General features: G+C 41.5%; 1 protein-coding gene across 1 annotated transcript; it reads right to left on the bottom strand.

Annotated features, from left to right (window-relative positions):
- Window positions 1-9,240: 9,240 nt before the first annotated feature.
- MELLADRAFT_105344 (uncharacterized protein) lies at window positions 9,241-13,007 on the bottom strand (the record flags this gene model as incomplete). Its single annotated transcript, XM_007408588.1, has 11 exons — window positions 9,241-9,352; window positions 10,281-10,463; window positions 10,752-10,807; window positions 11,152-11,450; window positions 11,475-11,670; window positions 11,895-12,039; window positions 12,110-12,236; window positions 12,334-12,421; window positions 12,569-12,708; window positions 12,798-12,941; window positions 13,004-13,007. 11 exons carry the CDS (start codon window positions 13,005-13,007, stop codon window positions 9,241-9,243), a joined length of 1,494 nt encoding a protein of 497 aa, XP_007408650.1.
- Between the last annotated feature and the right edge of the window lie 58 nt (window positions 13,008-13,065).

The following is a 13,065-nucleotide window of genomic DNA, read 5'->3' as shown; positions in this document are numbered from 1 at the left end:
TCTGATCAACACAGTGTGTGTTGTATACCTTGACGACATTGTCGTTTTCTCCTCTTCCGTCCAAGAACATGAGCAACACGTTCGCAAAGTCCTGGACCGCCTACGTGCAGCAAACCTGTACTGCAGCAGTAAGAAGACGAAATTATTTCGAGAAGAGATCAAGTTTGTGGGACATGTCATTTCGGGCGATGGGATCAAGCCGGATGAAGAGAAGGTTGAAAAGATACGCACGTGGGTTTCGCCTAAGTCGTCAAAGGGAGTTAAGAAGTTTCTCGGGACAGTACAATGGATGAAGAAGTTCATTTCAGGACTCGAGAAGTACGTAGGCAAACTCACTCCTTTGACAAGCAGCAAGCTGGATCCCAAGAAGTTCAAATGGGGTGAGGCTGAAGAGGCAGCGTTTCAAAATATTAAACACATAATGACAATGCTTCTGTGCTTAAAAAACATCAATTTTGATTCCTCAGACCCCCTCTGGTTGTTCACTGATGCTAGTGGTTTAGGTTTGGGTGCGGCATTATTTCAAGGCAAGGATTGGCAAGGAGCTAACCCAATAGCTTACGAGTCAAGACAGATGTCATCTGCCAAACGAAACTACCCCGTCCATGAACAGGAGCTTCTCGAGGTAGTGCACGCTTTACAAAAATGGAGGATGCTTTTGCTGGGAATGAAGGTCAACGTGATGAGTGACCACCATTCTCTTACATATCTGATGAAACAACAATCACTAAGTAAACGACAAGCCAGGTGGCTTGAGCAACTAGCGGACTTCGATTTGGATTTCCAATACATCAGAGGCGAGGGCAACACCGTTGCAGACGCCTTGTCTCGGAAGGATATCGAAGACTCACAGACGGGAGTTGATACAATAGCTGCCCTGGCGATGTCACATAACTTTTCAGACGATTTCCGCCAATCGGTCCTCCACGGCTACGCAACAGACAAGTTCTGTAATGCCGTTGTGGATGGGATACCGCTTCGCGACGATTGTTACATTGACGATAGCTTGATCTTCATTGACGGACGCCTCCTGATCCCGAGTGGTAATGATTTACGCACCAAATTAATTGACGAAGCACACCGACGGGTAGGTCACCTCAGCGTCTTGAAAACGGTCGCAATCCTACGAAATGATTTCTTCTGGCCGAAGATGAGCAAGGATGTCGAACTACGCCTTAAGTCCTGCGAGGTTTGTCAGAAAACAAAGGCTCGGACGTCACTACCTAATGGACGCATGAGGACGCCGGAGGTTCCGCTCACGCCTTTGTCGGATATCGCCATCGACTTTGTTGGACCCTTGCCCAAAATAAACTCGTACAACATGCTTCTCACCTGCACCTGCCGCCTCTCGGGGTTCACTAGGCTCATTCCGACCAACCAAACGGACACTGCAGAAAAGACTGCTTCCCGGTTCTTCTCAGCCTGGTCTGGTACCTTTGGTTCCCCTTCGACGATCATCAGTGATCGCGATAAAGCATGGTCTTCGAAGTTTTGGAAGTCACTCATGGAACGGCTCAACATTTCATTCCACCGCTCCTCAGCCTTCCACCCTCAAGCGGACGGCCGGAGCGAAAGGACTAACAAGACAGTGGGACAGATTCTACGGACGTTCACGTCGAAACGTCAGACCCGGTGGCTGGAGTCGCTTCCCTCGGTTGAATTCGCGATAAACAGTGCGGTCAACGTAGCGACTGGGTTATTGCCGTTCGAGACCATCTTTGGACGCCGTCCCAATCTCTTCCCTTCCAAGGATTCCATCAACGGCTCACCGGCTGCCCTCGAAACTTGGCTTCGTCAACGTGAAGGTACCTGGGCTCAAATTCGTGACAATCTCTGGGCCAGTAGAGTAGTACAAGCACTTCATCACAACAAACGCCATTCAGACGTGTCAGTGAAGGTCGATGACTGGGTCCTTTTAGACTCTGGTGACTGGCGAGGCAGGCACACAGGCGGCGTCGACAAATTGAAGGAGCGCTATGAAGGGCCCTACAAAGTGTTGGACACGTTCAATAACGGTCAGAGCATTCGACTTGACTTGCCAGAAGGTGACAAGCGGCATAACGTCTTCAATATTTGCAAGCTCAAACTTTTCGTGGAACCGGAGAACTTGACGTATGGGTCAAATGACCAAAAGTAAGTTCTCACCTTTGTATGCACCGCCGGGCCTTCTACGTCGTTGTTGTAAAAGCATTACCTTGGCCACGCTGTGAGCATCGAATTGGACCTTTGCATACTATCACTTTACAGACCATACGGCGACATTTGACTGGCGGACATCTGGTTTTCCATTGTTGCTTTTTCTCTTGTTTTTTTTCTCGTTATCTTTTTTTCTCTCTTTTCCTTTTTTCTCTTTTTCATTTTTTCTTTTGCTTATTTTGTCAACTTCACGGGTCAACACACTTTACCTCAACAGGACCCCGACCGCATTAGCCTTGATTATCACCTTTTGTTTTCTTTCTCTCTCTTACACCTCTCATCCATTTTCCCCCACTCCATGCTCATCTCACGTCGCATACCTACATAAAGCCTTTTGTAGGGGGGGAGAATGTAATGATGTACACATCATTACTTAGTAGTACAGATACCTAGACTTAAGACTTAACCTCTTTTCATATTTCATTCTGTTTCCTCGCACGCAATCCTGGCTCCTTAGGGAATTCGAGCTGATCTCGTATTCATTATCTTTGGAGCTAGGTGAGCACTTGCTATATATACTTTCTTTCTATTTCATTTCATCATCATTGTATTTCTCATTCCCTTAGGGAATTCGAGCTGATCTCGTATTCATTATCTTTGGAGCTAGAGCTAGAAATATAAGTTATACGTTGGTTCTAGAAACTCCAAAGTCCACTACGTGGCATTTGATCCTCAGTTCCCTCCGAGAAAGAGCCTTCAAGAGATTCCTTCGAGTGAGGACTATTAGTCCTTTACACTCCAACGCGCCCCAATCTGAATGACTAAAGGTTACGTTTATGTCAAAAATGTAACGTGTACAGGCGTTATTCAGAAAATCCTCCTCCAGCGCCGAGGGCAAGGTCTCACACCTGACCCATGGTGCGAACTTGTTTTTTGGGTATTGACACAATCCCAGGCCCAGGTCAGCAAATTTGCTGACCTGGCCAAATATTCTGAATCCCAGTATCCCAACGGTTTTTGACCAATTGATGACTAAAACGATTGTCCATACGTCGAACTCGTTACGTATTGTGATAATAAGATCGGTAGGTGGCTGCTCACGTCTGGACAAAAAGGGACTTTGGGTGACGTGGGTTGAACCTCAAGAGGTATTGAGCATGAACTTCAGTAGTGCGCTGGAGGGCGCTGTCGCTGAATAAAAAATACAGCTGTCCAGCCGAGGAGATAAATTACCTGTATGTGTTTTCGGATTCAGCCGCGTTGGAGATGCTCTGAAGCAGTACATACATACCCCTGCGTTTATCCGACTCGCAGTCGAATCCCATCCAACCTCGTCGCTATCGTTTTCGTTTTCTTCTATCTTTTGCAATCATGCTTTTCAAAAGCATTGCCAACCGCTTGAAATCCATCCCAGCGATATGGGACAATCTGCAATTTGAAGATTTAGTCGCGTTTTGTATACTCCAAAGGTTGCTTGTTGTTTGTTGAGGTCTTGTAACACGTTGGGCAGCCAAAACCAGTGAGGATGCCTGGTCTTGGATAGGGGAGCCTATCAAGCGGGTTCTGAAGGATTGGAAAGCTTGTTGATAACTTCCACATCGTGATGTTTGAGGGTCAATGAGATGTCAGTGAACTCGCTGGAAGAGTTCAACTTGAGTTGAAGAGTTCAACATTCATTACTATAACCCCTCCCTTGATTATCCATAAAAGGTGACTATCAGACTTTGCATCCCTGGGATGCATCTTACATTCTTGAGATGCATCTCTTTTGGTGCTTGTGTCTGCGGGTAGTGGTGTCTCTCAGTGTCTACTCGGTACTTAGTCTCTTGGTTGTCTTTCGGTCGTCTATTGTCTCCCTAGAGACTGATACGCTTACGCTCCCTCGGCTTCCACAGTTCAGCCTGAGCAGTTCAGCCCGAGCCCCGAAGAAGCTCCCCGACCGGGTACTCGACGGGTAACCCGTTCGGTCCGGTCTTCGGGCAAGGGTTCGGGGATCCCCGCGAGTCGGGGTCCAGGCAAGAGTTTGGGAAAACCTAAGTTCCGCTGGGTAACCCGGCGGATAATTGCATTTCAGGGGATTTAAATCTTGTGTCTTGTATGGTAGATAACAGCAGAGCGGAAGACAGGCAGGAGACAGTGAAAATAACAAAGAAAAAACAAAAACTAGTTGCTGGAAAGCAGAATTTCAAGATTCCTCCTCGCGATCTACAATAAATAAAGGACCAAAGGAACGGTACCAATCTTTAAGGCACAAAAGCACCTCCACATTAAGAGAAGAGAGGGAAGCACGTTGAGGGCCTAAGATGTTCTTAGTCTTGCTAAAAACCCCCTCGGAGGGAGAACTGGTGGCTGGAATCGCTAGAAAGATCATGGCCATCTTGGCGAGCGCAGGATAGATGTCCTCACGTGCTTTCCAAAAGGCCAAAACATCTGACTCTCGTGGTTCGGTGAGCTCGGACAAATAGCGACTGATCTCAGTAGCAATAGATCGATCACGATTGTTGTTGCGATCTCCGTATATCGCATCATCAAAGTACTGATGAGTTGAAGCGGTAGGCCTTCTGGTTGATGTTTCTTGAACCTCGGGTACAACATCCTCAAACTTCCTCGCTTTGTTTTCAAACATCCCTCTGATGTCTGACAAGAGTAGATCATAATCACTCATAATAAATTCTCGGTCCTATTTTGAAAGTTATATCAGTACATACTAAATAGATGAAATGAGAATAGCGGCATGACTTACTTGAAAGTATTGAAGTTTGAGACGAGGATCGAGAATAGTGGCACAGATTGGGCCTGGTTTTGAAAGGACCTTCTTGAAGTACTCTTCCAACTTCACAATCATCTTCTTCGACGCAGGAATTAATTGATTGTGATCGTATTTCTGAGCCACCTGTGATATGAAATCATTATCATTAGTTGAAATATTTCAAATAGAGTGAAGATGGGCAGAGAATAGATGATACTGACCGATTTGAGTCCTTGAATGACCACAATGTACATAGGCACTACTTGTTGCATTGTTGGGAATTTGGATCGACAAAGCATCTCAGTTGCTGCACTAAGTGGTTCTAAGAAATCACACATCTGTTCTACATAGTCCCACTCAGCGGGTGAAAGAGCAAATTTTTTGAAATCTTGGGCTTTGCAGAATTCATCACAAGCTTGACGTAATCGGAGCATCCTTCGGAACATATGATAAGAGGAATTCCATCGGGTGGGGACATCAGGCACCAATCGATTCGCAGCACCGTCACGAGGTTTTGGCGTAGCTTGAGGTTCCTCGTGGTTCAAGTCCTGCATCATGTAATCAACCGCGTCCAAGTCTCAAGGATCGACGACGCGAGGAGTATCGTCATTGTCAAGTGTGTCAGCAAGCTGTTGAACCATTGTGACAACGTTGGCAAAAGCTTGAGCACGCTGGGGACTGGACCGGGTTGTCTTGACGAGTCCATGGCACCGGGCATAAATCGTTTTGAGATCAAATAGATGAACATCCGGAGGGTCTACAAGGTTGCGCACGTCCATCGAGTTAGATGGATGTTGCCCTTCTTCAAAGTCAGTAACTTCGCCGAATTCTTTGAGGCCTTCTTTGGCTGCTAGATTGATGACGTGCGCGACACATCCGTGGACTTGAGTCGTATGATCAAATGTTATTTCAGGTAAAGTGCTGAGCTTTCGACCAATGGCAGCGTTTGTACCAACATTGTCTGCTGTCATACCAGTCAACTTTCGAGTAAGGCTGAATTTGGTCAAATACTCGTGGATTATATTGGCAAACGTGTTCGCATCATGAGCACCTGGGAAAAGAAAGTGATGAGTCAGTTCAAGGAATGTACGAGTGAAATTGTGAAATATAAAAATTAAAAAGAAATCTTACCCTTGATTTTGGCAATACCAAGCGTGATGTCCATCAACTTCCAGTCGTTCGTGATAAAATGGCCAGTGAGTGACATGTAGGGGACATTGTTGGGTGATGTCCAAGCGTCTTGAGTAATAGCTATAGCTGGGGAAACGGACAAGTACTGCTTTTTGATGTATTCTTCATAATAATAATAAACCTTGCAAGTGTGTTGAGCAATAGAGTGTCTTTTAACAAGCATGCCATTAACTTGCTGATTGCACAGAGTCAAGAGTTCTCGGTAGGATTTTTGATCGACAACAGAGAAAGGAAGGTCGCAGTCGGCAAGGAAGTACGAGACTGCTGTCATAAGGCTAGTAGCATCAAGAACACGCTAATAAACAAACAAACGGTCAGTGAACTATTTTGAGGTCAACGGAAAGACAGATTACTTACCATATGATCAGTCTTCACTTTCTTGAATGCAGCAAGTATGTCAGTTTGTTTTGGAAGATTGGCATCTCGGATTCCGTGTTTCATCTCGAGATGATTCTTCATCAATTTGGTACTTCCGGTGTTGTCGCGCTTCAATTCCTTGCCGCAGGTGGCTCCGTCAGGAAGAATAACACGACATTTGTTGATCTTACGGTTTTGTAGCTTGACAAAGTGAATCCATACATAGCTTGCTGAACGAAGGGCGGCATCCGAAATCGTGGAATTAGCAGCATCCGGCTCAGAGGTTAAATCAACAGTGGTGGTTCGTGAAAGAACCTCGCTAGTGTTGCCTTGAGACATGATAAAAGTACTAAACGACGAGCGATAATGAAACATATTGAGTAAGAATTCTTGAAGAAAAGAACACAAGACGAGTTTAAGAAATAGATCAAATTAAGAAAGGATAATCGATAACTACTAATGAATCAACGAGTACGGAAACTTTCATGAATTTAAGGGAATATATAAGGGAATTTAAGGGAAAGGTAAAGGGAATAAAGTAACTACTAATGATTCGACGAGTAGGGAAACTTTCATATATTTAAGGGAATATATAAGGGAATTTAACTAATAAGGGAAGATAAGGTAATAACTCGTAATAATGGGATGTAGAAGGGAACTAGCAAATCAGCGGCGGGCGCCGCGGCTAGGGATTTGTATTTTTAGGTAGGTGCAACCACTGAATAGTGGCCTGTGGCATTGCACTCAAGATACCTGTTTTGACCTGCTTCCTCTGTCATGTGGTAGTGCAAATGTAGTTCCTTTGATCCATGGCAGTGTACAGCTTTATTTAGTTAAATTATTCAGCTCCCACTGCTTCCCATGTTCCATTTACTTAGCTTAGTTGCCAGTTATATTGCTCCTGCTTCACCAAGCCCTAATGTTGAGTTGTGGCAATGATCACCCACCCTGCCAAACCCACAATGATGTCTTTGAGTTTGAGACAATTTACTTTTGTGTTCTTGTGAGTCTGGGGATCTATACAGTGTTTGGTTCCCAAGGATATGAACATATGGAGATAGAAGCTCCTCTGATAGTTCAGAGAAATTCCAAGTCAGTCTATTACTCTGGTGATAAACCTCAAGAAAGGCGGGGTACAACAATGTTGAAAGAATAATAATTATATACCTATTTTAATCAGAGTAGATCTCAAGGGGTGTCAAACTGTGTTGCGTGATCATTGCGGCATAATAAAGGAATTGCTTAGCATTTGATTCCTCACCTGAAATATCACTTGGGTTTTACAAAGTTGCAACTATCTAAGGCTGTGACCATTATTCTAACCTGCAATATAAATCAAGATGACAAGCCTTGAGGCATATTAAAGCAGTCTTGCAAACCAGTTGGTGTGAGTAAAATCCAGTTGCCAGGCCCATTTTTCCTCATGAATCACTTGCCCAAACACAACGTGTGATGAACCTCTGTAGATGGTACTCACTCATCTGATGAAAAGAGTTTGGCTTACAGCTCATTGAGTTTGAAATTGAATGCTACCTGAAGTTGTCTCTGCCGCGGATGTATGTAATATTTTGAGGCACGGCTCTGGATAATCCCTGGAATGACTCTCACTTGTTCAACTTCAAGCGCTACATGAGATTTGCCTCAGGCTCACAAACCGAATTCAAAAAAACCTTTGAATTCTGATATCTTCAAAAATTGTGGAGGAAATGGAAGAGTGTACATTGTTGAATAAGAATTGGTTCAGCTAAACCTGGACTTGCACTCCCATAAAGTGCAAGAATGGAAAAGTCAAGCTTGTTCTCATTAGGTTCTTTTCAGAAAGAATTATATCACATCATATCATATTAAAACTTCATCCAAACCCAAATCTACAATTATACCATCACTTCTTTTTTTGAAAACTCAATCAAAATACCAAGCATACCAATTTTTTCAATAAGAACTATATAAAATCACATCCTCTTTTCCCTTTTTTCAAAAAGATCAATGAAACATACAAAAAAAAATCTATGTGTCATTAGATGCTATAAATATATATACTTTATATAAGAATAAACTACTACCTTTTCCAGTACATCATGAAACACTAATAAATTCTACGGGATAAAAACCAAGATTTTTTTCCATTTTCTAATCTGAGAGTCAAATAAAAATTGACTCGCTTCTTCTCGCTTTGTACATCTCATACACTCCATGCACAGGCTGTATGCAATAACAAAGTTGTAATTTTTGCGCTCTCAATCTTTTCCTCTACATTTCTTTTTGATATTTGAACAAGTCTAATATAACAAAAATAAATTCGACAAACCCCCTCAAAGCGTAAAGCCATGAACCCATTTTTTTCCTCTTTTTATTTCTTTACTACTCTATGATCTCAACGTTTAGCTTCAGCCAAACTAATTCCAGATCTATTATCATCATCATCATCATCTTCCTCTTCTTGATCATCGCTCCTTTGAACTCCCTTTCCTTTTGCTTTTCCATTCCCAACCTTTTGTTTGTTACTACCTTCACTTTCTTCAATTCCAAATTCAACTGTTTCATTTACTTCATCATCATCTCATTATCATTCTGATCACTTCTTTTCCTCCTGGAATTAGGGATCATAACAGAAACAAGTGAGATCTGTGATTTAATCGAGTTTGTTAAGAAGATGAGTGATTAATTGAATTACAAGGTGAATTATTTGGAATTGAAACACATCCAAGTTGACTACTTTGACTTCTTCTTTTTGTTGAATGTGGATGATCTTTATTTGTTGTGGTTCCATTTGACAATTCACTTTCTAAAATTTCATTTGATCTTCCTTATTTAATAGTCATAGGATTCTTAGTAGCTACTTTTGATCTTTTCACTGCTTGTTGTTTACTTTGACTTGGATTTTCTTGTTGATTGGTGTAGATTCTTCCTCTTTCTCTTCTTCATCTGAAGAAATATAATCAGAAATCACCCTTGCTTTTCAATTGCTGAAGGTCTAGAAACCTTCTTGTTACCCACACTACACAAAATGTCATCTTTACCGGGCGGTAAAGAAAACTACTGACATAGAAAAGTCCTGAGGCAACAGGAAGAGAGCTAAAAATCTGAAAAAATATGCACCTTGTTCCTAGATGTTGGGGCGTCATGACGAGTATTTTTTTGTATTTTACACACAGATATTGGTTAATGTACTAACAATAAAGGCTGAGAATCATCAAAAACCCACCTGTAACAATACCTGAAATTTGGCCCTTGACTTTGAAGACAGGATTTTGGAATCTTCAAACATCAATAACTTTTGCAGTTCTGAATCAAATCACTCGATTTGAAGTGCATTAAAAAGGTGAGCCTTTCCTCTACATTTTTCATTGAGACATCACATCTGTAGCTGGTCTAAAAAAGATCCTACAGAGCAATTCATGCAGAACTGTTTGAACATATGTAGAGTGTTTAAATGACTAGATGGCACCTTACTAACATTATGAAGTGTGAAGGAGAATAGTTCAGCTTTTGAATGAACCAAAAATCGAGTTATTTGGAGCAGAATTGCAAAAGTTATTGAAGTTTTTAGACCACAAAATATTGTCTTCATACTCATGACCCAAATTTCAGGTATTGTTACATGTGAGTTTTTGATGATTTTCAGCGTTTATTGTTAGTACATAAACCAATATCTGCGTGTAAAATACAAAAAAATACTCATCATGACGCCCCAACATCTAGGAACAAGGTGCATATTTTTTCAGATTTTTAGCTCTCTTCCTGTTGCCTCAGGACTTTTCTATGTCAGTAGTTTTCTTTACCGCCGGGTAAAGATTACATTTGGTGTAGTGCCATGTCTTGATCATCATCCGAGCCTTCTTCAGACCCATCTTGAATTTCTGATTGTAATCTCTCTCCTGCTCCTGATCTACCACCTTCTTGCTCTGCACCAGGTCCAATGTCCAGAGCCTCATCATCAACTCCTACAGGCTCATCATCTTCTTCAATGCCCTCATCCCCATCCTTATCCGCTTCCCGATTCACAGTAAGCTTTGCTGCACGTTTAACACTTCATACAATTCAACATATACATATCAGGATCATTTTTAAATTTAAAATCAGTATTCTTAATTTCAAACAAAATAATAAGTAAATAAACAGAAAATAAAAGCAAACATTGAAACAAAAACAAAAACAAAAACAAAAAAAGGTGTTGTAAATGACGGAATCACAAAAACAAAAACAGAAGACTATGGAAATCAAAACAAAGTATAAAAAAACCTGTGTTATATAAATCATTCATCCTGAACTATTCCTCTTAAAAAATGTATCAATATAAAAGGTATCAGATATATACACTTTCAAAACACAATCAAAACCTTCCACACTATCTTTGTATATATAATGTAATGCCTAATGAACAAATCAATCAATCAGCCAAACATATCAAGTCAAATGCATACATTTTAAATAAAACATCATAGATTGATCAGCTTTCCAAAAACTTTTCTTAGTCAAAGTTCTACCTGTCCAAGATGATTGGCTTTCAAGTACATTTGCTTGTTATGCAGCTAAATTTTGTTCATATGAATCAAATTGATGTCTAGCTATGTTGGTTTCATTTTCATCATCTTCTTCTATGATCCTGACTAAATCTTCTATTACAACTAACACTGTTTCAATATCTTCTAAACATCCTGTTAGGACTTCTCTCATGGTCTTTGTTCTACTGCTTTCTTTCTTTTTAGACTACTTACCCTTGGTCGTTCACTACCAGGATGTATATTACCAAGTAATGTATGAACAATGTGCCGAGTTTCCTCGAGTAGACAACCTGCCTGCCTCTCCATACGATGTGATACTAAGACTAAAGCTTGAGTGAGTGAGTCAGAGGTTAGGAGCTTGATCCGTTGCCTTACAATCCCTTGTTCATTACCGGTAGATGCTCTAGTATTGGCGAGGGGCTGAGGTGGAACAATGGTGATGCTCAGCAGAACTGGTCTTACCAGCCTGCTTGCAGTCTTGGCTGCAATCGGATCTCGATACAAAGCATCGACTTACAACCAAGGTACATCATCACTTGGTTGATCAAACTCTGCATCATAAAAATCATGTGCTCCTAATCCTCCATCGCGGCCAATCTCCTTCAAACCTCCCACACTATTCATAAAGAATGCATCTGTACCAGTAAACCCAAGGCTATTTGGACCTCCGCCTGGTGATGAGGCATCATGCCCAGCTGCACCATCTCTCATCTTCGCTTCATTAAAATTTCTCTTCGTTCACCATATCACATTTCACCCAAATCGATATCCACATGTTGTCCATTGGCTAACAATAAAAAGGTCATCACACCTGTGACTTTTTTCATCTTGAACCATCGATGTTATGGTACACTGATCTGAAGTTTGGCGTTGGTTGCTCCGACCAAGATCTGTGGATTGAAAAGCACGATATCAGAAACGTATGGATCTTTTCAATTGATCTGGGTCAAGCTCACCATGCCACCTATAAAGCCTGTAAGTGTATCCTTGATCTCATACAGATCATTGTCATAAGTATAAGTACCGCCAGCATGATTTGTAAGTTGCCAAAGACATGAGGGACTATGGACTTTGCCCCAACCGATTGTATATACCGGCACACTATTGAAAAAAACACAATTTGTCAATCGGATCTAGAGAATTTCCATCTTAATCGCATTTCTGTACTTACTTTGCGGCCTCAGCCCGAGTCATGACCAGAGCCATCTGAGGTTTAGTCGTCGTATCACGTTGTTCATGCAAAAGCAAGAAAGCCGACAACGGATTCTTTTGCTTACGTTGTAGGATGGTGTCATACGCTAATCAATCAGAAAAGAATCAGCTACACTGATCCTGTCAAGCATATAGGAGAGGAAAAGATCAGACTCACCCAAGTTCATAGCTGTTGCTACTGACACTTTCTCTTCTGCCATTCAATCATCTTCAAACTTCCCTCAAGCATCTCATAATCGATTTGTGGAAGTTCCGAAGGTTCACGACCAGTCTGAGATTGTTAAGATCAATGTTAGAACAGTTCAAATTTGCTGTAGTATCGCTCATTCTGTGGATTCAAGATCCTATCGCTTCGTCCACCACGTGCGATTTGTTCAATCACAAACCCAAGCCGTCTACGACTTGACTCTTTACCGACACGTAGGAAAGGTGTCTTCTTCAATTGACTTTCTTGCAGTCTTGGCTCTCCCTTTGCATTCCCAACTGACTTTTGATTTGATCCAGCCGAATATTTCCCAACAGGTGATGAATTCAAATTCAAATCACCCGTATAACTCCCTAGAAAAAACCCCACCCAATGAAAATCAAAAAAATAATAAGTTAAAATCATAAAGAGAAACAGAGATAGATTTGAAAAAAGGACAAACCGATCCATTCCCAAACTTTAAAACTTTCACCACGTGATTCTGTAACTTTAGTTCTTACATTCGAATTACCTTCAATGATCTTTTCAACCTTGATCCACAGTTTTTGTCTTTGAATAGGTGAATGTCCATAAGATAAAATCGAATCTCTCAAATGAGCAGAAGCAATAAATGTGTTATGTTTTAAACTTCAGGTTTGTATGATGAACCCATGACTATAAAGAAGAAGAAAAAACAAATCAGTATTCTGTGAACGATGATATATTCAGAT

This window comes from Melampsora larici-populina (genome assembly GCF_000204055.1).
Source record: "Melampsora larici-populina 98AG31 unplaced genomic scaffold MELLAscaffold_13, whole genome shotgun sequence".
In the NCBI taxonomy this organism is placed as follows: domain Eukaryota; kingdom Fungi; phylum Basidiomycota; class Pucciniomycetes; order Pucciniales; family Melampsoraceae; genus Melampsora; species Melampsora laricis-populina.
Note: the sequence above shows the minus strand (reverse complement) of the source record. Positions and strands in the feature narration are given on the sequence as shown.